The 26,665-nt window shown below is 48.9% G+C and overlaps 1 protein-coding gene across 3 annotated transcripts in view; it reads right to left on the reverse strand.

The window, feature by feature from the left end:
* ITGB5 (integrin subunit beta 5) overlaps window positions 1–25,983 on the reverse strand; it is a 108,954-nt gene extending 82,971 nt beyond the window's left edge. Inside the window, exons 1-3 of one of the 3 annotated variants that reach the window (XM_089910602.1) lie at window positions 25,514–25,981; window positions 16,256–16,341; window positions 5,572–5,776 (exon numbers count right to left, since the gene is read on the reverse strand). In XM_089910602.1, coding sequence (XP_089766728.1) covers window positions 5,572–5,776; window positions 16,256–16,341; window positions 25,514–25,583 — 361 coding nt within the window. In that variant the 5' untranslated portion in view covers window positions 25,584–25,981. Of the gene's footprint in view, window positions 1–5,571; window positions 5,777–16,255; window positions 16,342–25,513 lie in introns of all 3 variants that reach the window. The other 2 variants (XM_022567587.3, XM_089910605.1) reach the window with 2 other exon arrangements.
* Window positions 25,984–26,665: the final 682 nt, after the last annotated feature.

Genomic DNA, 26,665 nt, shown 5'->3' on the forward strand with positions numbered 1-26,665 from the left:
TTCTAGCAACAACTTTTGGGTTTTTTAAGATTGATTTTTGTTCAAATATTAAGACAAAGTAGTGTCTAAACAGATAAATACTCCTGCTATCCCCAATATAAGTAGTTTTTTGATTCCCTAGAATTATACTTCTGTGCTAGAAATTGAAAGAAACATTAAAATCAGCTATGTTAAAAATGGACTACAGGGCTTCCCTGGTGGCGCAGTGGTTGAGAGTCCGCCTGCCGATGCAGGGGACACGGGTTCGTGTCCCGGTCCGGGAAGATCCCACATGCCGCGGAGCAGCTGGGCCCGTGAGCCATGGCCGCTGAGCCTGCGCGTCCGGAGCCTGTGCTCCGCAACGGGAGAGGCCACAGCAGTGAGAGGCCCGCGTACCGCAAAAAAAAAAAAAAAAAATGGACTACAGCTGAACAGGGAATTAGGGGCCTAGTGCACAACTTATAAGACTTATCATCCAGCTCTCTGTTCACTGCAGCAGACGGCAATTAATACCCGGAATTAAATCCAGACCCAGAACAAAGAACTACCTCACTGGCCGCCCTGCTGTACCAAACACCACTCCCCACCTCAGAATTCTGACACTTGACAGATGGAACCATCAGGAGAGTTACTGGCCTTCACAGTGTCTGACCCCAAGCAATTAGGGCTTGGCACTTCTAGTTTCCTTGAAAATAATCTTATCTTAGTTCAGGCTGCTATAACAAGTACCATGGACTAAGTGGCTTACAAACAACAGAAATTTATTTCTCACAGTTATAAAGGCTGTAAGTCCAAGATCAGGCCAGCGTGGTCAGGTTCTGGTGAGAGCCCTCTTCTGGGTTTCACACTACAGACTTCTTGCCGAAGGGGGGAAGCACCCTCCAGGGTCTTGAGGGTTTTTGGGTTTTGTTTTGATAGCACTAATCCCATTCATGAGGGCTCCACCCCATGACCTCTCAAAGGCCCCCCTTCATTTCCTAATACCATCACATTGGGAGTCAGTTAGAATTTCAACATATTCAGTCTATAGCAAAGCACTACCCATCCATCATCAAGTCTTTTTAAGTGTGCATTGTCAGTCTGGGTAGCAGAAGCAATACCTAAGTCAGGTACCTGCCACCTCCAGCCAGAACGTAGGAGAGGAGAGAAAAGCAGCATAGATAAGGGCTGGCAGGAAGCCCATATCAAAAGCAACCAATCACCTGCAGTTTAGTCAACAGTATGATACCCAGGTCGATTTCCTGGCTATGTAACATATTATCATTGGGAAAAGCTGAGAAGGGTACACAAGAACTCTATAATTTTTGCAACTTCTTGCAACTCTAAAATTACTTCAAAATAAAACATTAAAAAAATTTTTAAGCTACCAATCAGAGGTCACTTTTTAACAGGCTAAGGGACTGAGGCAAATAAAGACTTAAGTAAACCTTTTCTAACTGCTCCACCTCTAGCTTTTTACCATTTCAATATGCTTTAAAGTTTACGTCCTTTCTTAAGGATTTTATACCCTTTGTTAAGGTTTTTTTAAGATTGTTATCCTGACATACAGTTTCCAGGACTGGAAACAAAATGGAAAACATGATCTTGTGTTTATACAAAATCTTGCTTAAAGTTTGGCAGTTCCTGAAAAAGTTAAACATAGAATTACCATATGATCCAGCAATTCCACTCCTAGCTATATAACCAAGATTATTGAAAACATATGTCCACACAAAAACATGTACATAAATGTTCACTGCAGCATTAGTCATAATTGTCCCAAAGTGGAAACAGCCCAAATACCCATCAACTAAAACGTGGTGTATCTATAAATATACAATGGAACATTATTTGGCCATAAAAAGGAATGAAGTCCTGATACATGCTACAACATCAATGAATCTTAAAAACATTTTGCTTAAGTGAAAGACGCCAGACATAAGAGACAACATATTATATGATTTAAATGAAGTGTCCAGAGTTAGCAAAACCTCAGAGATAGAAAATAGATTAGTGGATGTCAGGGGCCGAATATGGCGTGGAGGCAGAGGACAGGAGTGACTATTAACGGGTACAGGGTTTCTTTTCGAGGTGATGAAAATGTTCTGGAATTAGATAGTGGTGATGCTGTAACCACCTTGCAAGTACGCTACAAACCACTGAATTGTATACTTCAAAATGGTGAATTTTACAGTATGTGAATTATATCTCAATTTAAAAAAAACAAAGCAAAACAAAAAATTCTGCTTAAAGTAGAGGAAAATTTTTCTTTCTTTTTTTTTCCAGGCTTATCCCAGAACAATTAACTTTGCCTTGGTGAAGTACCTCACATATTGTGCTGAAGCTTGTCCTTGACTAGTCTGGCATGAGGCTAGTAAAGTGCTATACTTCATTCAACAAATACCTATTATGAGGTATTGGGGAGCAGGGCAAAGGAGGAGACAGGAAAGCATTCCTAAAAATACACAATGGAAAAACCAATCGTTACATATCTGAATGCCTTCCTGAGTCACGGGGGCATTGCCCTGAAGTACATACCCGCTTGGTAAACTGAAAATGTTGTTAATTGCAACAGACCATTCTCCCCTTTCCCCAAATAAATATCTGAGGTTTGACTGTCCTTCTCTTTATAATTACTGAAATTTTCAAAATTTGAAGAGGGATCATTAGCTTCAAGCGTTTCTATATTTGAGAAACACGTTCACAAGGTTCTAGACCTCTAGGAATTCAGATTATCATCTGATCTCCTCCTAAGCCTTCATCTCTACAGACTGAAACACCCTCACAGCTTGGGTGCGTCTTCACAGGGCAGCCAGCCCCTCCTTCACCTTGACCGCCACAGCAAAGGGCCCTCCATCACCATACCTTCCCTAGGACCAGAGCTGCACACAGCACTCGCATCGTGATTTTGTATAAACACAGGATCATGTTTCCCATTTATTTCCAATACTGGAAACTGAATCATAATGCTTAGCGAGAGATTTGACTATACCAAATAAGAGTGATTTCTTTCTTTGAGTATACGTTGAACTTCATGCATAAATAAGCATTGTGCATAAACTTCATGAGAACTTTGAGAACTCTGCCCAAGGAGGGTGCCCTCAATCAAGTCACTTCTTTGGGGGCTGTTTTAAAAGCCAGTTGATAAGTCAAAGCAAACAACAGTCTCTCTGCCTTAGAGCCACACCTGAATTCTGATTTTGAAAACTGGAATTGAAACTGTGACATCTCTGATTCTGTGTTGACCTCCAACTCTTCCCTAAATTAAATCTACCCTAAAGAATAAGGATTTTCCACCATGAAGAATGTTTCTTGGAGAGAGCACCACAGGCTCAGAGTAATTCTAGATGAGCAGTTCCAAAAATCAAAACCTCCCTCGATGATGACCCTCAAACTATAACTCTTCTAGAGGTGTTACTTTTGGTCCTTGTTTCCAAAAATTAAGTGAAAACAGTACACAATAATAAATACATTGTTAGCATATGAAAAATATGAACACATATGCAAAGACAGAAGATCTAGTAAGAATGAAAAACAGTGTTAAAGTGAATGACTTTAAGAATTTTCTTGAAGTGACTGTTACGCTGTTATGTTAAAAAGGAAAATACACCCTTGATGTTAGTCGTAACCATTCTTATCATACACTGTGTTCTGATATATTAATAGTCTACAACAACACCTACGTCCCCTTCTAGGTCAGAGCCCTTGACCCTGAGCCTGACTCCACGTAGGGAGAGGCATTCATCTTCTCCCCGGAGGACACCATCGGACATTGGCTCACAGAAAACTTCCTCTTCTCTACCCACTCACACAGCTTTGTAAGGGCTCCCCCTTCTCTCTCTCAACTTGGAATCTCACTAAACAAAAGGTGAAGTGTCCCCTCCAGTGAGATGACTTGTGAAAACAGTTACTTCAGCTAATCCCAGCACTAATCCCTGGGCCATCCAGCAGTTTACACTGCTCTACGCCACTTACACCCTTCTTCCGTTTCTTATTTCCAAGACAATTCAATAAGCAAAATACAACAGTTCTCAAATACACAGTGACTCAGAGTTCTTTCTAACGACAACAAGAAGAACAGGCAATACTAATTAAGACGTGCAGGGCTGTGCTAGATCCATTTCTGAGACATGAGAATCTCTATCCAAATCTAGACGTGGCTGACTCCAAAATCTGCATCTTTGGCCATTACTCTTTGAAAACAACAATTAAAAGCTCTTCAGGTGCATTTATACAAAAAGTCTCATTTAAGCCTCTGAACAGGGCTGTGAGGAATGAAGGTGACAAAGACCCTGAGACGCTAAGGAGTAGAGCAGCTTGCCCAGGACCCCTGAGCTAGGAACAGAGCCAGAACCAGAACCTAGGACGGCCAACTAGATCCCTCATCTTTCCACTGACCCAGCCGCCCTGAAGTCTAAACAAACCACCTGGAAATAGTTATTGCCAGTGGTTTCCTAGACAATGAGAAAGAAGAAGAGGCTAAAAATCAATGGGATTTGGGAAAAAAGCTGCCTTCTCTCAACAATGTGATACTTTCTCATTTGGCCACACTCACATCCTCCCTTGACATCGCAAGGGACCTAACATGTAGAATACAAAACGACGAAAGTGGTGAGCTAGAAACAACCACGAGTTGTGCGACCACAAAGACTCAATACTGAGTCAGGTTTGCTGCTCTGACTGGGAGCCCCTGAGCACACAGCTCCTCAGGAGTAAAGTTACATCAGCTACCTTCGGGTAGGTCAAGTAACAGGCACAGAGTAGGTGTGCAAAAACCATCAGTTCCCTTATACCACAATCAACTCCAGGGCTGGCAGAGGCTCCAGGGTCACACACACAAAAAATCTCTACTCTGCAAGTTCGTCCCTTCAGAATGCCACTGATTCAAATGGAATTTGCTGACAGGAAAAAATACTTTCTCCTGGCAGTAGCACGTTCCCTGAGAAACTTGCATGAACTAGGGAGTAAACATACCAGCATCCTCCCATGAAAAACAAGAACATTATTCACAGTAGTCAAAAGGTGGAAACAATCCAAGAGTCCATCGATGGGTGAATGGATAAACAAAAGGTGTCTATACGTACAATGGAGGATTATTCAGCTTGAAAAGGAAGGAAATTCTGGCACGTGCTACATCATGGATGAACCTGGAGGATGCTACACTAAGTGAAATAAACCAGTCACAGACGGACAAATATATATGTGAGTCCACTTCTATGAGGTACCTGGGGTAATCAGATTCACAGAGACAGAAAGCGGGAGGGTGGTTGCCAGGGGCTGGTGGGGGAGGGAGGGAGGGGTTAGTGTTTAATTGGTACAGAGTTTCAGTTTGGGATAACAAAAAAGTTCTGGAAATGGAGAGTGGTGATGGTTAGACAACACTGTGAGTATACTTAATGCCACTGAACTACACACTTAGAAATGGTTAAAATGGTAAATCGTACATTACATATATTTCACAATTTTTTTAAATAGCAAAGATACTCTGATCATCCACAAAGGCCTTGGACTCTGCTTCCTGGGGTCTGGGCCACACCTCACCACTGCCCCCTCCCTGGTCCGGCTCATCTTTCCACCATCCTGAACAGGTCCACCCCAAGGGCACTCACTCACCGGGCCGCAGGTTCACCGTGACCTCCTGCGGCGTCATCTGGATGACGTCTGACCCCGCGGGGCTGGAGCCCTTGCTGCTGAGAGGCAGGCTCCGAAGGACCTGGGTGCTGCTGACCGGACTCTCAAACTCGCCGCCACAGCCGTTCCTGACCAGGTTTGCCTTCAAGTCGCACCGGGAGGTGACCGACCGCAGGCTGCCAAAGTCCTGGAGGTGTGGAAACAGGGGAAGAGGGCAGGAGGCGGTCAGAGCAGCTCCAGGACACCTCAGGCTGTAGACTCATCACCACCCTGCGACCTTAGACCCTCTACATTCCATTTCCTAAAAGCAGACAAAACAATAACTCCCCCAAGTGCCTCACCAAGCATCATGAGGATTAAGTGAGGTGTCAGATGTGAAAGCATTTTGCAAGGTGTAAACACGCACAGTAAAAATGTTTGGTCTCGTTATTTTAATGGTCAAAAACGCTCCTTTAAAAAATGTGCCTGTCTACACGATAAGCAGGAGAAAATAACTGACATGTCAAAAGTTGCATAACTAAAAATTTTTGAAAGATACCATATAAGTGGCCAAGTAGTCATCACTCAGACAATCAAGAGTCAACTTCTGAGCTGTTCCCTCATCTAGCATATGCAGTCACAACCATTCTGGAGAGAAATACCGTACCTTTTGACCCCTTGGTCACCTCCTAGGAATTTATCACCAGAAAATTATCAAAAGGAAAGCAAAACTCTATAAGATATATACTGCATGTTCCTCAGAATAGCACAATCATAAACTTGAAGCCAAAATCCCTAAACCAGAAGAAAAATATGGTTTATCACCTCAATAGATGGTACAGCCATCACAAATAATTATGAAGAAGACTGAACAGAAATTTCAAAACATTAAGAATAAAAAATCAGAAAACAGAATGGTATCTGCATTAGGATGCCAAAGAAAAATAAAAAATTAAGATAGCTGAGGTGCTAGGGGAGAGGGAATAAAATGATATTTTTCTTTTTCTCTTTATTGTTGTTTAAACAATAAAGCCACATTGATAAGAAAAATCTTTCTTTTCTTCAGTTGGATTTAGGAGAAGGCTGTGCATCAGGATGACCCACCCCAGTTTGGGGTACTAGGAGTTTGGGCCATTTACTTTAAAATGAAATTATATACTTTGTTATAAAGTAGGATACCTATAAGCAGTGATCGTTTTCCAGTAAGGGGGTTTTCAATGGCAAAGCAAACCCATTCACTGCTGGATGTAGAAAGGAAGATCCCCTCTTCCAGCTGGTTGGACTGGAGTAATGGCTGGAGTAGTTAGATGCTCTCTCTTCCTCCCACCACTGTAAACACTTTGCCAAAGAGCCTCAGATGAGTCAAGAGTCTGCTGACCGCAGAGGGACTCCCCTCCCCCTTCATCATGGTCTAGGATGCCCCAGACCAGTCAGTGCCCACTGGGGCCTTTGCAAGACTCAAGACAAAGAAGTCAAGAAGACTCTGCAATATTTTTAAGTAAGTAAAACCAGATGTGTTGTTCTGGGCCTCTGTGATTTTGGTTTTTTGTTTGCTTATACCTGAATTTTTTTTTTTTTAATTTTGTCTATTGAACTCTTGACATGACAGGAGATCTTGCATGTCAACAACCTCGGGACTGCGCTGTAAATATAAATGGCTCCACAGACACTTGTGGAACAGGGTGAGAACAATGATTATTCTAGCAATTACAAGATTCCAAAGCTGAGGTTTCTAAACTGGGTTCCGAACAGTCTAGCTTGGCTCTGATGAAGCAGTAAAAACCTCCCAGGGATAGGGAAAGGAGAGGTAACCTCCTGAGGGCCTTACAGGTATGGGACTGCTGTCTTGAGCTGTGCGAAGCACAGGGTGAATTAGCTGTCCAGAGCTGAAAGCACTTAGGGGTTCGCCTGCTCAGAGCGTACGTGGCTAGAGAATTTCTGAACTTCTTGCCAGCATGCTGGCCTTGCTGCCAGCTCCCCCAATTCCACGGAGCTGGCTGTCCTCCGCCCAGTTCTGATTGTCAAAGTGCACCTGTCTCCACCAGACCAGTGCACATCCCCTCCCCCACCCCACCAGGCTGGCGAGGAAAGCATCTTCAGTCTCCCAGGGGCGATGGAAACCCCTAACGGCCCTCCCCTTGGTCTGAAGCAGCCTGCATTCCGGAATAGACTAGGTCACAGAGCCAATCTGTTTCACCCTAAGCAGGAGGCAGCTACATGATTCCTCACCACAGCCTCAGCCATTCACGTCATCAAAATCATTCCCTAGGGCTTCCCTGGTGGCGCAGTGGTTGAGAGTCCACCTGCCGATGCAGGGGACACGGGTTCGTGCCCCGGTCTGGGAAGATCCCACATGCTGTGGAGCGGCTGGGCCCGTGAGCCATGGCCGCTGAGCCTGTGCGTCCAGAGCCTGTGCTCCGCAACGGGAGAGGCCACAACAGTGAGAGGCCCGCGTACCGCAAAAAAAAAAAAAAAAAAAAAATCATTCCCTAATGCCTGGACACCTTCACCAGCAATGAACTTCGTCCAAGCTTCCCAGTCAATATGCTCAGAGGCCGTTTTCGATAGGCAGTACCAGTCGCTGAGGGAGGACTTGTACAGGGCCACCTGCTGCTCAGGGAAGATGTACCTGCTGGGCTCCTCAGGAGACTTGAAGTCCAGCACGTGCTTCCCAAACCTGAAGAACTGAGAGGCAGCCACAGAGTGCCAATTACAACCTTGTTTGTGTAGCTGGCTTTCCTGATTGTGCTCTGGGGCTTCTTTATTCTCTAGGATGTTAGGAGCAAAGCCCTCTTCATGCCCCTCATTGGTAACAGGTTTCCCTTCATTCTCCTCAGTAACATTCTTCAAGGTGGTGGCAAACCTCCACTCCAATGCACGTGGCTTCCGTGAAGTTTGCTGCACCAGCAGGAAAGACCGTGAACTCCTGTCACCCAGCTGCCAGCGCGAGAACCACCACTGAGAACATTCAAACTGCCAGTTGCAGGATGACTTCAGAAGTGCCTACCACTCAGCAATGTGACAGTTCGGGGGGCCCACCTCTCAGCAGCTCCAGCGGCACAGGCAGCAAGGGACAGCCTACTGTGGCACTCATACCAAACTCAGACTTGGCCTCAGGGCCATCCATTTCTATCAGGTTTGCCAACCTTCTCCTGTTTCACAGAGTTCAGTTGCTTGCTACTTGGGGAAGCCCCAGTGGTTTCAGTGATGTGCTTGAGAACCTTTGAGACGCCTTTATATATTGAGTCCTGTCACTGTCCCAGATCTTTAGGGCCTCAAAGACACTGGCTGAGGCACCTCTGGGCATGGAAGTCTGGAGAACCTTCTGAGAGTAAGGCAGCTATCTCGACATCAATCAAGGATGCCCACAATAGTTGAAGGTCTCACCGGCATGCAGTCTGAAAAGAGCCATGACTGACTTCTAGCATAGGCTCTTGCTGCCCAAGAAAGGGACAGAGAGCGCTGCAGACCCTGCAGGGAATGGTAACCCCACCAGCCCAAGGGCTTTCCCTCTATTCCCCTCCTCTAGCTCCTCTCTAGATATTTTAATTTTGAATAAGGATGGATGCATATTTAAAGAAAGGAAACCAAAACCACAAAGACCAGGGGCATATATTGTGACAGTTATGACCTTCCAGGTACACACGTTATAAATAAAGACAATGCCTCGATACCACCATTTCCAAGCTTCGAATTCAGTGAATGCAGAGGCCCCAAATTATAAACCCTTGGAGGAAAGGAAGACTCGTGATTAAGAAAATCCTCCTCTCATGAGCGACACCCTGAAGTCTGACGTGCTAAGAGCCTTCAGATCCCAGAGACCTGACACCTGACCCTCTGCCAGGTGTCAGAACACAGCAAGTTCCGGGGGAAGGGACCTTGGATGCATCACCTGGTGCCAGCCCCTCACTTCTACAGATGAGGAATCAGAAGCCCACACGCCTAAGTTCATGCGCATGTTCTCCTGCGAAGTTTAGGCGCCTCCGGCCTCAGCTTTCTGGAAGTAAGCTCAGTGTTCTTTGCGGCATCTGCCTCCCTTCCCAGCCAAGGTCACGGCTGAATTCCAGAGCGGGAAACTGACTCTGGGCCCCCAAACTCCATCCCTCTGAATTTAGTATCTCCTTGCTGCCTCAGGTGTTGAGCTCTTCCTGCCACCTATCAAACTTGCAGGGTAAATATCCACTTGATGCAGAAAAACAGGTATGAGTCTTCATCTCAACACAGAAAAATGGAAACTACTTTCAGGATGGGCTCTCATGGGGCAGCTCAAATGCTCACAGGTGCTTACAGCTCCGGGCCAGAAGAGGTTTCAGTTCGTGAAGGAAGCATCTGTCCGTGGTCTCCAGAAACACCGTCACGAACCCTCCAAAGGGCTCACGGGGGAAGGGTAACTACATGACAGGCAAATTACCAAGAGAAGCAACAGAATGCACACTGGAACTTGAAATACCTTTCAGGGCTTTTAGTCACTAAGCGGTAATAATACAAGAAAGAAAAGGGAGGCGTTCCAAATTTAGATGGCTTTTACTTTTGTTCCGACACTGGCGCTCGCTCGGAGTTGTTACCACCTGGCCCTCTCTGCTCGCTCCATCGCCTATTACGTGGAGGATATAATGAGGTCTACTGTTCACTGTACACTGAACTCCCCTACATTTTGTTAATAAAAAAACCTCCCTCCTGCACCCAAGGCCACCGTGGCCAGGGCACTCGGTTTGTCCGCCTGTGCCACTCTGGTCATCATATCCTCTGGACGCCTCGCTGCCTACTGCGGAAACAAACAGCAGGGTGGAAGAGTTGAGAAACTGCAGGCCTGGGGGAAGAGGAACCCAAGCAGGAAAGGGGGCAGACTGCCGGATCCTGGGATGAGGGGGAAGAAGTCACAAACTGGTGAACAGGCAGAGAGCCGGGCAGAGGCACGGAGCCAGCTGCTTTCTGGGCTTCGGCCCTGGCTCGATAGAGCCCTTGTGGATTAGGGGGCGGAGGAGGGGAACAGAAGGTTAAGGGATGACAAACTGAACTCTGTGCACCATCAACACACCCCCACGTGGCCTGCCTCCCTGGGGGAGGGGGAAATCCCTGTCAGCTTCCGCTCAGCTCACTTAATGCACTGGACAAATGTTCACGAAGCACCTGCAATAGGCCGAGATGCTTCTTTCAGGACCGCAAAGAGATGTTCTCTCATAGATCTGTATTTTATTGTGAGCTGGGGCGGACGCTTATGTTTTTCATTCCTTCCCAGCTCAAAGAAGACTACAGGTCATGCGTCCTCCCTCTCCTTTCCCCACCACGGTAATCTCCCAGGAGGCCGGTCTTGCTTCCCAGCCTCTACTCTGTCTCCTTCCTCACATTCCCACCTCCAGTCCTACTGACCCCTTCATTCCTTCTCTCCACGTCCACCTCCAAGGCAAAGACCCTTCCCCGAGGCCCAGGTTCTCCATCTCCTCCCACGTCTGCCCCTACATCCACCATCCAAGCGCCCCAGGCCTCCCTGTTCTTGTCCCGCGGGATTCCATGGGGTGGCCATGCCTGCCCGGTCCTTCTCCCTCTGGTTTCACAGCAGCCTGGACCGCTCACAGCAACATGGCCTCAGGTTGGCTCACGTTCACACCTCAAGAGCCTCCCTCACCCCCAACCCTGAGTGCCATCGCCCTGTCTGCCTCTGCCTCCACCGGGGCTCCCACAACCCTTCTTTCCGTGCGGGACCAGGGGGACCACACGCCAGTCCTTCAGCCCCGCCCACTTCTCCCCAAACCTTGTCCTCTGTCCAGCACGCTGGCCTCCCTGCCCCTGGCACAGGCTGCTGGTCCACAAAGCCCCTTCCCCCTTCCTCCCCAGCACACAGCTAGATTAAGTCTCCCAGCTCCTACTGCACTTAGGCTGAGGGATGTAACTGGTTTCAGGTGAGAAAATGTGACTGGAAATAACATAGGCTGTCCCGAGGCCTTGTCATAAAAGCATTCACACGCATTCTTCCCCGCACACGTCTCTTCACAGCTAGCTGGGTTGTGAAACTTACTCTCTTAGAGCAGAGACAAATGTCTACTTTTAAAAAATGAAGGACAAAATAGATAATAAGCTGCCGGAGTTTGCTGCATGTTTTACGTCATGCAGTACAAACAGCACAGCGAGTGTTCAAACTGGCTGAGAACAGCCCAGGACAGGAGACAGGGGCTGAGCTGTGTGGTAAAGACCAGCAGCATCTCTTCAACATCCTCGTCTAGGGTAAGGGAGAGTCTGGCAACTCTGGTCTTGAAGCCAGAGGGTAAGGTCTAAAGCAAAGGTGCCGGGACTTCCCTGGTGGCACAGTGGTTAAGAATCCACCTGCCAAAGCAAGGGACACGGTTCGAGCCCTGATCCAGGAAGATTCCACATGCCGCAGAGCAACTCAGCCCGTGCGCCATTACTGAGCCCATGCACCACAACTACTGAAGCCCGTGCGCTCTAGGGCCCGTGTGCCGCAACTACTGAGCCTGCGTGCTGCAACTACTGAAGCCCACACACCTAGAGCCCATGCTCCGTAACAAGAGAAGCCACCACAATGAGAAGCCCGCGCACCACAACGAAGAGTAGCTCCCGCTCACCGCAACTAGAGAAAGCCTGCACACAGCAACGAAGACCCAACGCAGCCAAAAATAAATATTTTTTTTTAAATCCCCAAACACATTAAAAAAAAATAAAGCAGCGGTCCCCAGCCTTTTGGCCACCAGGGACTGGTTTCGTGGAAGACAATTTTTCCATGGACGGGGGTATGGGGGGGGCTGGCTCAGGCGGTAACGCGAGCGATGGGGAGCGGTGATGAAGCTTCGCTCGCTGGCCCGCCGCTCACCTCCTGCTGTGCGGCCAGGTTCCTAATAGGCCACAGACCAGTACCGGTCCGTGGCCCAGAGCTTGGGGACCCCTTGTCTAAAGCCACCAGGGAAAATGAAGCCACAGTTAGAAAATGAAGACAGGAGGGGCTTCCCTGGTGGCGCAGTGGTTGAGAGTCCGCCTGCCAATGCAGGGGACGCGGGATCGTGCCCCGGTCCGGGAAGATCCCACATGCCGTGGAGCAGCTGGGCCTGTGAGCCATGGCCGCTGAGCCTGCGCGTCTGGAGCCTGTGCTCCGCAACAGGAGAGGCCACAACAGTGAGAGGCCCGCCTACTGCAAAAGGGAAAAAAAAAAAAAAAAAAAAAGAAAATGAAGACAGGAGAGCCAGGTTAACGGGGCCATGCAGCAGACCCAGGCAGACAGAACCAGCATGAAATGTGGAGATGGGGGGGCGGTGAGGGCACTGGCTGACTCAAACGCCACACCTGTGGGAGAATACAGTGACGGGAGGGGGGACTGGGGAGAGGAGATAGAATTAGGCTACAAGCAGTGTTAAATGCAGAGTAAGACGTCCCCACCCCCACCCCAAATAAATAAGGAAGCCATTGTGGGATCTGGAGCAGCGGGCTCCTGACGGAATGTGTTCGGGGGTTAATCTGTGGCGGTATGCAGCCACAGGGTGGCTAGCAGCGGATCAGCATCCACGGGAACACACTAGTTAGGGACCTGGCCCTCCCTGGCCCTCCACTCGGCACCAGCCCTCCAGCGCACACATGTCATGTGTTCTTGGCAGAAACCTCACTTCCGTGCTGATGTCCCAGGATTCACTGTTAAGGCACTCGGCCACACTTATCCTGTCTTGCTAAGAGGCAGGGGTTGATCAAAACTATTCCTGAATGCCCCAAACCCAGCTCTCTGAAACACACTCAGGCCATGGGGAAAGTTCACCTCCCAAGAGGATGGGAAGCCGCATTCCCGAGCAGGCATCACAGGAGGTTCTTCAGCCAAGATTGAGGCTATAAGCACAGAGCGAACCCAGGTGTGGGGCCAGGACAATGATATGCTCCTCGAGATAACATCAGTCACTACCAGTATCGGGACATCAGACTTGGGAAGTACTAGCACAGGAACGGAAGAGACCTAAAGTAGACAATGCAGCCCGGCTTCCTGATCCCACTGCCCACATTCCACTAGAAAATATCCGTAGATGACAAGGTTCAGGAGGCTTGGTTACTTAGCAGTCCCATCCACAAGCCCTCTCGTGAACTGATCTCATTTTGTACTCCCAAAATGCTGGAGGGTGAGAACTGTCATCTTCATTTTACATACCAAGAAAGTGGCAATAGGGCTTCCCTGGTGGCGCAGTGGTTGAGAGTCCACCTGCCGATGCAGGGGACACGGGTTCGTGCCCTGATCCGGGAGGATCCCACATGTCGCGGAGTGGCTGGGCCCATGAGCCATGGCTGCTGAGCCTGTGTGTCCGGAGCCTGTGCTCCGCAACAGGAGAGGCCACAGCAGTGAGAGGCCCGGGTACCGCAAAAAAAAAAAAATTAAAAAAAAAAAAAAGAAAGAAAGTGACAATAAATCATGGTAAAACTGAGATTTAAACTTTCGTTTTCTAACTCCATGTGTTTTTAGCAGGCTTCTTTTATCAAATATGAATTCCTGCCAGATTCTTGGCCAGATCTGAAGATGAATAAGACAAAGATTCTCAAGGAGATGATGATTTAATTGGAAGCAGGCATGAAAACAAATGCACAGAATAAGAGGCTATAAGTGCGACAGAAGGAGGACGGACTACAGGGGAGACAAAGAGGTGGTCATGGCCTGTACGTGCAGACACGTAATAAACAGCCACTCAGTGAAATCCTTCCATCAATCTTACTGAGCAACTACTATGTGCCAGGCACCAGTCAGGGTGTGGGGGATCCAGCAGTGAAGAAACCAGATAAAACCACTGCCATAACATTCTGGTGGAGGGAGCTTACATTCTCATTTCAGATGGATGGATGGATGGACAGATGGATGGTTGGACAGATGGATGGATAGATGGTTGGGTGGACAGACAGATGTGTCTGGGGGAAAACCATGGAAGTTTTCATGGAGTAGATGAGTCTTGAACTTTTTCTTTTTTTTTAATTTTTGGCTGTGTTGGGTCTTCATTGCTGAGCGTGGGTTTTCTCTAGTTGCAGTGAGCAGTGGCTACTCTTCATTGAGTTGCACAGGCTTCTCAGTGCGGTGGCTTCCCTCGTTGTGGAGCACGGGCTCTAGGCACGTGGGCTTCAGTCGTTGTGGCGCACGGGTTCAGTAGTTGTGGCGCACGGGCTTGGTTGCTCCATGGCATGTGGGATCTTCCTGGACCAGGGCTCGAACCCATGTCCCCTGCATTGGCAGGCGGATTCTTAACCACTGCGCCACCAGGGAAGCCCTCGAACTCTTGAAAACTGAAGACAAGGTGTTGGTCAGGGAAAGGAGGGGAAAGCCGGGAAGGCCCTGCAGGAGAAGCAGCAGCACAGGGAAAACCATGAGGGTGTACATCAGTCAGGACTCTCTGGGGACCTTCAAGTCATTCCCTGGGGCTAAAGTGTTGCGGGCAAGCTAGGGATGAAGGTGGGGAGGCAGGCAGGGGCTACAGAACTTGGATTTGTCATGCAGGTCATAAGGAACCAGTGAAAGGTTTTAAAGAAAGTTGATAACAAAGACAGTACAATTAAGCACAAATACGAGGGGTTCATATGTTGGGAAGAGTCCTCTCTCAAAGTAGCTTGTTTAGTAATCTTACTCTCTACTAGAAAAAATTCTAGAATAGTCACATGGAAGAGGCAGTGTAGCCTAGAAGAGAGAGCCTGGGCTCAGAAGTCCAGGAAGCCAGACTGAAACCCTAGCTTTGGAACATGGTGTGGCCTTGAAACAGTCACTTCCCCTCTCTGAGACTGAGATTTTCATCAGTAAAACGGGTGTACTGCCACCCACCCAACAGAGCTGTCGTGCGGATTAGACATACGATATACGAAATGTGTGGCATCTAGTAGGGGGTCCCCACACGATTGTCCTTAGCCATCAGAGGCTAAAGGAGTCCCTAGACTTCTGGAGTTGCATCATGGCGATGAGGTCTGGCCTCCCAGGAGCCATCCCTGGTCCTCCTGACAGGCACGCACATTGAACTGCAGAGGCTGAGGCAGCCCAAATGGCAAACCTTGGGTTCTTTTAAGGATAACTTTAACGGTGTACTAGTGCAGAGAGGGTTTGTGCTCCATGGTTCCAACAAGTTTAGAAAAGTGACCAGAAATTTCCCCCAAGACAGGAGGGTTAGAAATTGAATATTTCCTGATGAGGCCACCAAGCGCTGGTATTTGTATTGCTTTACGATAGCCATATGCCTATCACCACCCCAAACTTACATCCCTTCCCACAGGGTTTGAAGAAACAGCAGCCATTGTCTTCAAATAAAATCATTTCACAGAGGCCAGTTCATATTATTCATCCTCAGATAAGCCACTCCACAGTGACTGGCGTCCACCAACAGGCCACCCACCCAGGCATGTTTTAAATTGTTATGCAACAGACTCACTTCACAAGCTCAGGTCTTTTACCAAATTGCAGAAAACTATACAAGAGTCATAACTGGTTCCCCCACAAAAGGGAAGGAAGACCTTGCTTCCCCAAAACAGGATTAAGCCATTCAACACTACCTAGAGACCCAACTTATAAAAATGTAGCTTTTCTTTTCGTCATCGCCTTGGGAGAAAGAGGAAGAGGCAATTCGCAGAATCTGCACAGTCAACTTGCGTGCTGTGGTGCAGCCCGTGCCCTCCCCCACCCCTCTCCCACCCCTCCCCCACCCCCTCACAGCACTCCTCCCCTCCCCCACCCACATACCTCTTTGGAGCACCAGGCACATTTTGGGTGGATTAGCAGACATTCTTCACAAGAGGTGGCACTTCCACTAGTGCATATGTTGAGACCTTCAAAGAAAGATAAAGATGCACCAATTAGTTTCTGGCCGTAATCTCTATTAATGAGGCTTTTGAATGGGGCGGGAGGAGGAGTCACTTCCTTTTTTTTTTACCAGGGGACCTCCGCGAGGCTGAGGAGTGCAAGACCCCTGTGCTAACTGCAGGTGAAGGCTCACTGGCCAAAGCTAAAGACTGACAATTTTTGAAGCACCCACCACGTGCACACTTGTGTTAGCAACTCCCATTCCTTCTGCTGCACCCACTTAGTTCCCACTGCCTTCTCCAGTAACACAGCAGGTCCTGCCTCATTGAGGGGGAACAAGGCCCCTTTACACTTAGTCCAGCCAAAATGACAAAAATAGTACAAAAAGGAAAGAAAAAAAAAAAACAACCGATCGATCTTCTTCAGGCATAAGAAAATCCTAAATCAGGTACTGTCACACCAAATCCACAGTGTACCAAAAGAAGCCAGCACAGCCCTTAAAGAAGAATACATTCCAGGAATACAATGTCAGCTTAAGATATGGGAAATCCATTAATTCAATATATCTACTAGTAGGTCAAGTAAGAAAAAAACATACCACCTCAGGAGGTAATAAAAAGGCATTTGATCAAATTCAAAATCCATCCCTGATTTTTAAATAAAATCAGAAACTAAGATTAGAAGGAAACTTCTATATTGCTATAAAAGTCACTTATTTCAAGCCCAGGCCAGTACCTCCTCCACCCCCTGTCCCTGTGCCCGTTCATCTGGGGAGGGGCCTCCCGAGGCAGGCTCCGCTGTGGTACTGAGGTTAAAGCCCTTGTCCCCTCTCCTCACCTACCTCCCTACCTCACTCTACCCCGCCTCCAGCTCCCACCCCCAACAGCAAAGACATTCTTGGTGAAACTTAGCATCCAGTTCTTTTTCTTCCTTTCTGAAACATCCCTGACAGATTTCTTTTGACCAAGAGCAGAACTGGTTGGTTTTTCTCTGAAATAGAAATAACTTTATTTGGTCCTCACAGCACTAACAGACCCACTGGTCTCTTCTGGCTATTGCCTAGGGGCACAGCAGATAAATAGAAAAAAGAAAAACCCAGGGCCACCAGCCCTAGGAAGAAGGGCTCAGACCATAAAGGGGAAAATAAAGGGTCAATGAGATTAACAAGAGAGAGTGGAAGAGAAAACACCGGGAGGCGGAGACTATTCCCTAGCTCCACAAAACAACATAACAATATTGGCTGTAAGACATCTTAAAACTGTAACATTTCCCTAATTTGCTCATTTTAACTGTCTGCTTCTTCTTTGTCACTAGTAGTGAAAATCCTCAGAAAGTGGGTGACGCAGGAAGCTGCACTGTGTCACCCCACACTAGAGGGAACAAATACCATTTGGGATAATAATGACAGCTGGGATGGAACCTGAGGTGCTAGGAAGAAAGGCAGGGCAGCTTTGGGAGCCCACAGAGGGCAAGAATGATGGTTTTCCCCAGCCAGAGACCCCAACCTGAACCCTCCCCACCAGCCATCGCCCTGTTGGGACCCCTGCCTCATACCCCTGGAGCTGGGGGACCACAATCTCACTGCCAGGCCTACAGCAGGACCTCCTGGGTGCAGTAATGGACTCAGAACACATTTTCCAGAAGAAACAAGCTGGGACCAACCACCATGCACGCCTCATTTCAGGAGGTAGAGTCTTTTCCGGGTCCCAAACACTCACCAAGAAGGTCTTAGAATCCAGCCCACGGGGGAAGTTGGGCTTGCCTGCCTCCTGCCCACCTTGACAACCTCCTTTCTCATTGTAAAATGAATCCACTCACTTGGAGATGTTCAGATAGGCACTTTTTAAAACACCTTTTAAATAATGCCATTTGCAGCAACATGGATGGTCCTAGAGATTGTCATACTGAGTAAAGTAAGTCAGACAGAGACAAACATCATATGATATCGCTTATATGTGGAATCTTAAAAAATGATACAAATGAACTTGTCTACAAAACAGAAATAGAGTCACAGATGTAGAAAATAAACTTATAGTTACCGAGGAATAAGGGGGGAGGGGACGGATAATAAATAAAATAAAACAAAATATAATAAAATTAAAAAGCCTTTTAAAAAAGAGAATGATGGCAGGAAAAGTTTCAAAATGCCAGTTCCATGTTTTGGTCTAATCTTACTGGAATCGCTTTGCTGTACAGCAGAAATAAACACAACATTGTAAATCAACTATACTTCAATTAAAAAAAAAATATTCCCCAGAATACTTAGCTTGAAGTATTGACATTAAATAAATAGATGTGGATAACTGAAAAAAAACAAAAAAACAAAAAACTCCTTACCTGTCAGAAACCACTACCTGAGGGGGTGAAAAAAAATCAAAACTAGAATGAAAGTGACTTTTCTTCTGCTCTCCTCAACCTTATCAAATACACACTCAGGCCCTTGTGGCATGTCATTTGCTTTGATGTATAAAATCATTTCTATAAAAATAATGGAACTGCAGAACCCGGGAGCTAGAAATGCTTTAGCATAAGCTCGTCAAGTCACCTCATTTTACAGTTGAAAACATGAGAAAACAAGAGTGACTTGAAAGAAGGAGCCCAGTCTACAAGTAAGAGGTCAGAAGGGGCACTGGGGCTTCCCTGGTGGCGCAGTGGTTGAAAGTCTGCCTGCCAATGCAGGGGACACGGGTTCGTGCCCCGGTCCGGGAAGATCCCACATGCCGCAGAGCGGCCCATCCGGAGCCTGTGCTCTGCAGCGGGAGAGGCCACAACAGTGAGAGGCCTGCATACCACAAAAAAAAAAAAAAAAAAACAGAAGGGGCACTGGTCGGCAAGTGCCCACGTAGGGTACCTGCCTGGGGATCCCTGCACCATCCCAGAGGCAGGCCATGTGACCAGTGAGCTCCAGGGTCCTCTGGAGGAGAGAAGTCCAACAGGCCCTCAGTCAGAAAGGAATTTGAGATTGGATGTCTCATTTATGTCTCTGCCCTAATCAACATAAATTCACAAACACCACTTTCTAAATAGCAGGGCCTCATCACTGAGCTCTGGGACCTTGGGTCGGGGGTCTCAGGTTCACAGCATTAAGGGCTCCTCTGTTCTGACCCATATCAGACTGGGCTCTGGTCTTCTGCTTTGTCAGCCCGAAAGACCTTGGACGTAATCCTGAAGAGGCTCCAAGGATGTGACAGGCATCTGGTATGAAAACATACTGAACAACTATAAAATATTTGTCATCCTTAATTGTTTCTGTTACTCTTACATATTCACATGCAATATAGTAAAGTAGTTTTCCTGCACTCAAAATGATTCCTCTAAAATCACATTGCTATAATTTGTAGTAACTGTAAATGGAAAGTAACCTTTAAAAATCGTATAAAAATTAAAAATTTATTTTAAATATAAAAATAAAATTAGGTTGCTGTTGGGACACATTAAAATTCAAGAAACCCTGTTCTAAGCATGTCCCAAACGCCAAGCACCGGACTAGGGGATGCTAGAGATACAGAGATGAATGACCCAGGCCTTGCTCCCCAGGAGCTCACAGTCTGCCAGGGACCAGGTAGCAGCCAGGAACTCAGGGAACCAGAAGCACAGACTGTGTGCTGATATGAGCCACGGTGCCAGCCTTACTCCCTCTGGCATCTCTCCTCTTTCCACCTATTAATATTTCAGTAAGCTTAGATTTGGCTGGATGAGTCACTTGGCACCAAGAGCATTTTGAAAGGAAGGAAGCAATGAAAAAAACGTTAAACAGCTGCAGTTCACAAATGTCAGAGTGTTGTGTCTAGGTCATGGTAATAGATGCTAGCGGCCCAGACAGTGGCCACAACTTTTCTTGGTTACTGTTTGCACCGTGACCATTCCAGCTCAATGTCAACTGCCTGCAGCCCTTAATGTCTCTGAAGCCAGGGGTTTACTGCAAACCATCATCTGAAAACACTGTCTCCTTCCCAAACGCATTGACTCATCCTTGCCTGTCATCAGTCATATCCAGGCAGCCGCCATGTCCGGCCGATTCTGCCTTCAAGATGCGTGAAATGTTTCTCCTAATCCATCCCTTCCTGCCTGCACCCTCCTCCAGCTAGGTGAGAGAAACACAATCCCGAATTACATTTTACTCATTGTTTTCAAGACAACAGAAAATAAAAACATTTCATCATTCTTGTTTGGGGTGGGGAAAAAAAGTGGTAAGGCACTGGAGTGCCTCTTCCCATGCCCTGAACCACAATCCCCACGTGTGACAAAGTCTTTCCAGTGCTGATTCTAGCAATTAAAGAGTCATCAGTCTAAAGATGTTACCATGAAGTGTAAATACGCCCTAGGAAGGATCTGTCTTGTTTATATCTTTACTGCCTTTCTGAACAGCAGACATCTGCAAAAACACGCGACAACGTCGGCTTTACAGATATGACTTGGTTTTTTTAAAACACCAATTCAAATACTAGAATACTACGTGGCTTTAAAAAAGAATGTGCATGCTCCCTATTCCCTGCATACTGATATGAAGCCCACTCGGATATACTTATCACTAAGTTAACAGAAAAGGCAAGGCACAGGACAGTGTGTTTAGTGCCGCCTTTCAATAAAACTGGGGGAGGGAGATTTGTAATAAATGTACAGAAAACACTATGGATCCATAAGAAACTGACAGGGATGGTCTGTGCAGGGAAGGGGGTGTGGGCAATGTCCCAGACTAACGGGCAACAAGAATGGAAAAAAGATCTCTCACCCTACACTTGTTATGCTTTTAAAAAGTATGTGAATATACTACCTATTCAAAAATTTATTTTTAAAAAGACAACTGGGGACTTCCCTGGTGGCACAGTGGTTAAGAATCTGCCTTCCAACGCAGGGGATGTGGATTCTATCCCTGGTCAGGGAGCTAGATCCCACATGCCGCAACTAAGGAGCCCTGGATTTTAGTTAATAATAACATATTGATGTGGTTCATTAATTGTAACAAATATGCCATATGAATGCAAGATGTAAATAATAGGCAAAACGGGAAGTGGGGCATACGGGAACTCTCTATACTACCTTCTCAATTTTTCTGTAACTAAAATTGTTTTACATGTTTAGGAAGTTGAGGGTTTTAAGGTCATTGAAACCATGGTAGGAGTGGCCGGGCGGGGAGGACTCAACTGAGTACCAATCATTGTGTCCATATCAGGGACCTAAAGGTAAGTGAGACCCGGCAATTCACCACGTAGCAGATGAGGCAGCCCCCAGTCTCTCTAACAGACAGAATATGCTATGAGAGCAAGGGAAGGAGAGGCCAACTCTGCTCCACCTGAGGGATGCAGACAAGGCTTCACAGAGGACGGGACATTTGGGCTGGAGTCATGGGCTGAGGAAAAGGCTTTCCTGGCACGAAAGATCCAAGTACTTGTTCTGTCACTTATTGGCTACAAGTCATTTAACCTTTCCTGGCCTCAGCATCTTCCTGCAAACAATCCCAGGGGTGGACTAAATGGCCTCTATCATAGATTCCAGCTCCAAAAATCTTGACACACTCAAATGAGTTCTCTCCCTCACACGATGAATGTTTCCTCCTAATAAGTTACATGCATCGTCCCTGACCTCAAAGCTAGTTGGAGGAGGAGGCAAGGAGGTGAGGATGGGACACTCCGCCTCCAACACACACACACACAGTACCAAGACTCGTGTTCATCCATTCATTCAACAAGTATGAGTCAGGCACTGGTCTAGGCACAGAGGATACAGTGTCAAATAGAACGGACAAAGCTCCCTGCCCTCACGGAGCTTACGTCCTGGTGAGGGGCACAATGCTCAGAAGAGAAGATGGACGATAATCCAGATAAGGAAGTACATTAGATGGTGATAAGTGCTAGGGAGAAAAATCGAGGAAGGCAAGGAGACAGGAAGAATGTGGGGCAGGAGGCTGCAGCTCTGGCTGAGCTGGAGACACTGAGAAAAGGCTGGGGGGTGTCGGGGGGGTGCAGAGATCTGCAGGGAGAGCATTCCAGGCAGAGGGAAGGCCTGCAGCTGAGCTCGAAGACAACAAGGCCCTCGGTGCTGGACTGAAGTGCATGAGGGGAAGTGGTGAGAGGCACGGGGGGCAGGGGGCGTTCATGGAGAGCCTGGCAGGACACTGGCAGGACTTCCGGAAGCCACTGGAGGGTTTGAAGCAGAGCGACACGATCTAACTTGAGTTTTAACAGGATCACTCTGAGCGAGAGTTGAGAATAACTCTACAAGAGACAAGCAACCATCTCTGAAAAACTCTGGGGCGCAGTGGGGTAGGGAACTAGCCTGGAGGTGGGGAGGGGCACTCTACAGCCCTGCTTCAAGCATCCGCCACAGGGGAGGTGTCAAGGCCTGTCTGGGAGCAAAGTTTTCACCATGTGGCCCAGTAACCAAACCCTGCATTCAATAGAAGCAGCAGCCTCACTAACAAATGGGCACCTGTAAATAAAGCGTTCCTTTACATTTAGAAAGGCCATTAATCCCATTCCAACTAGAAAGAAAGAAAACACACCACAGCCCTCCGCCCCGCCCCGACCAACTGAAAATACCTGTGAAGCGACCCCACCCCATTAACACAGCTGCACACCGCCACGTGAAAGGGGCACCATCGTTTAAGTACTGTGTAATCGTCCCACACGATGTTAAAACTTCTCAGAATGTTTCCATGAGCTGGCTGGAGGAGAAAAAGTAGTTACCAGGGTAGGCAGGCACAAAGGGCCTTCTGCCAACTACTTAGATATTTTAATTCTCCGTTGCCTCAGTAGCTAAATAAGCATGGAGAACAAGCAGGAGAGGAATACTAATTAGAGCTAATTAGGCCCTGCCCTCTTCTGCCTCAATCCCCTTTATTGAAAGTCCCCCTAATTCAAGGATGATGGCGCTAAAGTGTAAATACCTAGGGTAAACAGCAGCCGACACACCAAACCCCCTGTTTGCATTTCTGAACCTTTGCCTGGTTACCTGAGGAGGGCTGCAAACCCAAGGCCAAATTCCAACAGCCCCAGCATAGACCACGGAATCATGGGGGGAGGGAGTGCTGCCAAGAGGAGTGCAGTAAATAGGATAAAGGGCTCTCCTAGGATTTCCAGCATTCTAGCGTGCAGGACATTCACCAGAAGAACATTTGATTTTTTTCCTTTTAATAAACAATGATAGCAAACATGACTCCAGTTCCACAGCCCGATCAATGCCACACTCCTCCCTCCTTCTTAGCAAAGATCAAGGGCCTCACCCCAGAGAAACCCTTCCCTGGTTATGTGGGAAGGCCATATCTTCGGGTCCTGTCTGGAGGCCCTCGGCAAGGGGATAATAAGGAGAGCAGATAACCCTGGGATGGGGACTGTCAGCCTGCCAGGGACTTGTTTGAAGTGAGCCCCCTTAAATTAGAAGTCTATTTCCTGCTGGATTAAACACACAGATGAAAGATGTACAAACTCTGAAAAACAGAAATCACAACGCAAATGGAAAATAATGTATTGAAAGAATTATTTGCAACTGGAAGTATTTAAGGTTTTACTAGAATCAGAATGTCAAACTGTAAGAAAACTAAGAAGTCATCTCCCTCAGCAGTCCCCAAACTTTTGGATTTCACAGATTATTAGGATCATTATGATTTAAAAAGAAAACAAAAAGAGAAGGTAAAATGTATATAGGATTGCCAGATTTTTTCTTTTGCTCAAAATGAAAACCACTCTCTATTATCATTACAAATTATTAAAAAGTTTTCCCACCAAAAATAAAAAAGACATAATTTCAAATTAAAGGACAGTCCTTGGGAAGCAGGGGGCTGTTGGCAATGATATACTCCTGTGTGTGACACAGGATACATCCTTCTCTTTGCCTTTCCCTGGGGACCCATGAAAACATCAGCAATGGGCACTGGTTGCCAGATGGGTGTTTGGAAACCGGTGATCTACCCCAAGCTCTGGAGTGAAAAAAGAAACCTGCTACAGTAATAAGTTTGAATTAGGCCCTGAAGAAAGTTTTTGTTTGCCTAGACCTCTCCTCTCTCTCAAGACAGAAACCTCCACTGCCTTCATGTAAATGAGACACGGCAGGGGACAGTCCTTCCCTCCCTCGCAGCCAGACATTTGCTTCACGAGAGCAATCAAGAATCTCGGGCTTGAAAGTGAATCGAGCACCCCAACACAATTATCTCCTACGGGAAAGGAGAAAGTTTGGAGCTTCCTGCGTTTGGGGGAGGGGGGATGGGATGGCGGTAGCTCATCTGCCTGGCAGCCCCAGCGCCCAACAGAGCATCCCTCCGCTGTGGCCTCCCAACTGCCACATCCAGCCCCCTCCCAACTCCGAAAACTTAAAGCAGGTAACTGAGGGCTCCTCACGCAGCCGCCGACCCCGGGCGGTATCGCGCGAGTGCAACTGCACACCCCCTGCCCTCCGTTCCAGAATCAATCCTCCAGAATTAAGGGAGTGTGCTGCACGGGGTGTTTGTAAACTCCGGGATAAAGCCAGGCAGAGGAATCAGATTGGGATGTTCCAGCTGGGGCTTGGTTCCCAGGTGGGGCTGTGGTTTGGGACGCGGGTCTCCCCTCGGGTATGCGAGGGCTTGGGGGAGGAAAGAGGGGGTTACACCTTTAAAGGAAGGCGGCTGGCCTAGGCGCGGTGAAACTCTAGGATTCGCTACGAGGGCCTGAACACCCGCGTTTCCAGGAGACTAGCCCTCGGGAGTAGTAGCCCTGGCCCCCACGCTTTGGCTCCAGCGAAGACTCCGGATCACGCGCCTCCAGCTGCCCTTCGTCTCCCCGGGACCAGGGTACCGGTGGCATCACTCGGCGCCTCCCAGCAGCCCGGCCGCCCCCGGCCGGCCACAAGGGCCGCTTTGTGCCGGGAGTGCAGAACCCAGATCCCGACGCGGGGCTGGCGGCGGCCCTCCCCGCGCAATGGGCGCGGGCGCTCGCGGGCTGGGTCAGCAGACGGGCAGGGCTGTTTACTCAGGAAGGCTCCTCCTCGCCCGGGAGGGGACCGGAGGCCGACGACCGCCCTGCGGGGCTGCGGCGGGCCGCGCGCGGGGTGGCGCACGCAGTTCGGAAGCCCCCCACCGGGCCGTCCCCAGCGGCTCGCCACCTGGGAGTGCCCCGAGGATGCCTCCCACCTTCAGACAACGGCCCGGGGCCCTGCCCCTCCGAGACGCCAAGGGCGGCTCCGTGCGCCACAAAGTTTCTTTGCACCGCCAGCGGCACGGCTTACCTGGGAGCCGGGGCACGAGCGTGCAGAGCCCGAGGAGGCAGGCGTACAGGGGCGCGGGGGCCCGCGGCATGGTGGGGCGCCCGGCTCAGCTGCGGCGCGGGCGGCGGACTCCGCGGGGACGTGCGGCCGGGGCGCGGGGGCGGGGGGCCGGGGGCCGCGGCCTGGCGGGAGGCGGGGGCGGCTGCGCTGGCCCGCGCCCCGCGGCCACCATCCCTCCCACAGCGCTTGCCGCCGAGTCTCGGGGCCGCCGCTGCGCCGGCCCCCCGGCCGGGACGCCCGGGGTGTCGCCGCTCGGGACGGTCCCGGCGGGCGGCTCTGTGCAGGGAGGACTCCGGCTCCTGGACGCACCACGGGCTGAGGCTCCCCCGCGCGCCGGTACACTGTGCCCGTCGCCTCCGCCCCTTCCCTTTTCTTCCTCCCTCCGGCCCGCGGGGCTCCACTTTCCTCCTCTCCTTACTCCTCCCTTTCTCTCCCCGTCCCGGCCCCCGCCCGGCTGCCACAAGGTCAGCTTACGGCGAGGCGGGGCGGGCCGAGCTCCGCCCCTCCCGGGGACCGGCCAGCACGGGAGGCCGAGGGCATCCAGGTGGAAGTTGCTTCCGGCGCACCTGGCGGCCCGGGCAGGGGTCGAAATCCTGGGGTAGCGTCTGGCCCAGCTTCCCTAGCAGCTACGGGAAGGGGGAGGGGCACGCTCCACGGGCGAGCCGAGATTATACTTGGGGTTGCTGGATTTAAGGAGAGAGAGCGGGTCCGGGGCGGGGAGCTGGGGATCGTGCCGTGGCAGTCTAGTCCTCTCGAAGCCGCGCTCGCCGGAGGGACGGAGGCACCGGCGAGTGTTACCGCGAGGCGACGTGCTCTGTGGGGAAGTGAGGGCACGTGGGGCGTGGAGACACACACAAAACGCACGTTTCCCTCCCTCATTAAAGTTTTGCCCCTTACGCTGATTCGAGACTGGCCAATAGTCACTATTCTGCGTTTTTCTTATGTCGATACGCTGGCGGTTTCCGTGAAGCCGAACAAATAAACTGAAGAACAGATGCTCAGGTTTTCACCTTATCCTTTACACCTGAGCTGGTTCTAAAATTGACTGTAAGGGGCGGGGGTGGGGAGCTTCCCCTAACAGCACGTGCAAAGGACCAGGTGGGCTTGGGCTGG

Source organism: Delphinapterus leucas, chromosome 4 (assembly GCF_059928025.1).
Source record: "Delphinapterus leucas isolate spDelLeu-1000000601 "Yukka" chromosome 4, BTC_Dleu_Yukka2, whole genome shotgun sequence".
Taxonomy (NCBI): Eukaryota; Metazoa; Chordata; class Mammalia; order Artiodactyla; family Monodontidae; genus Delphinapterus; species Delphinapterus leucas.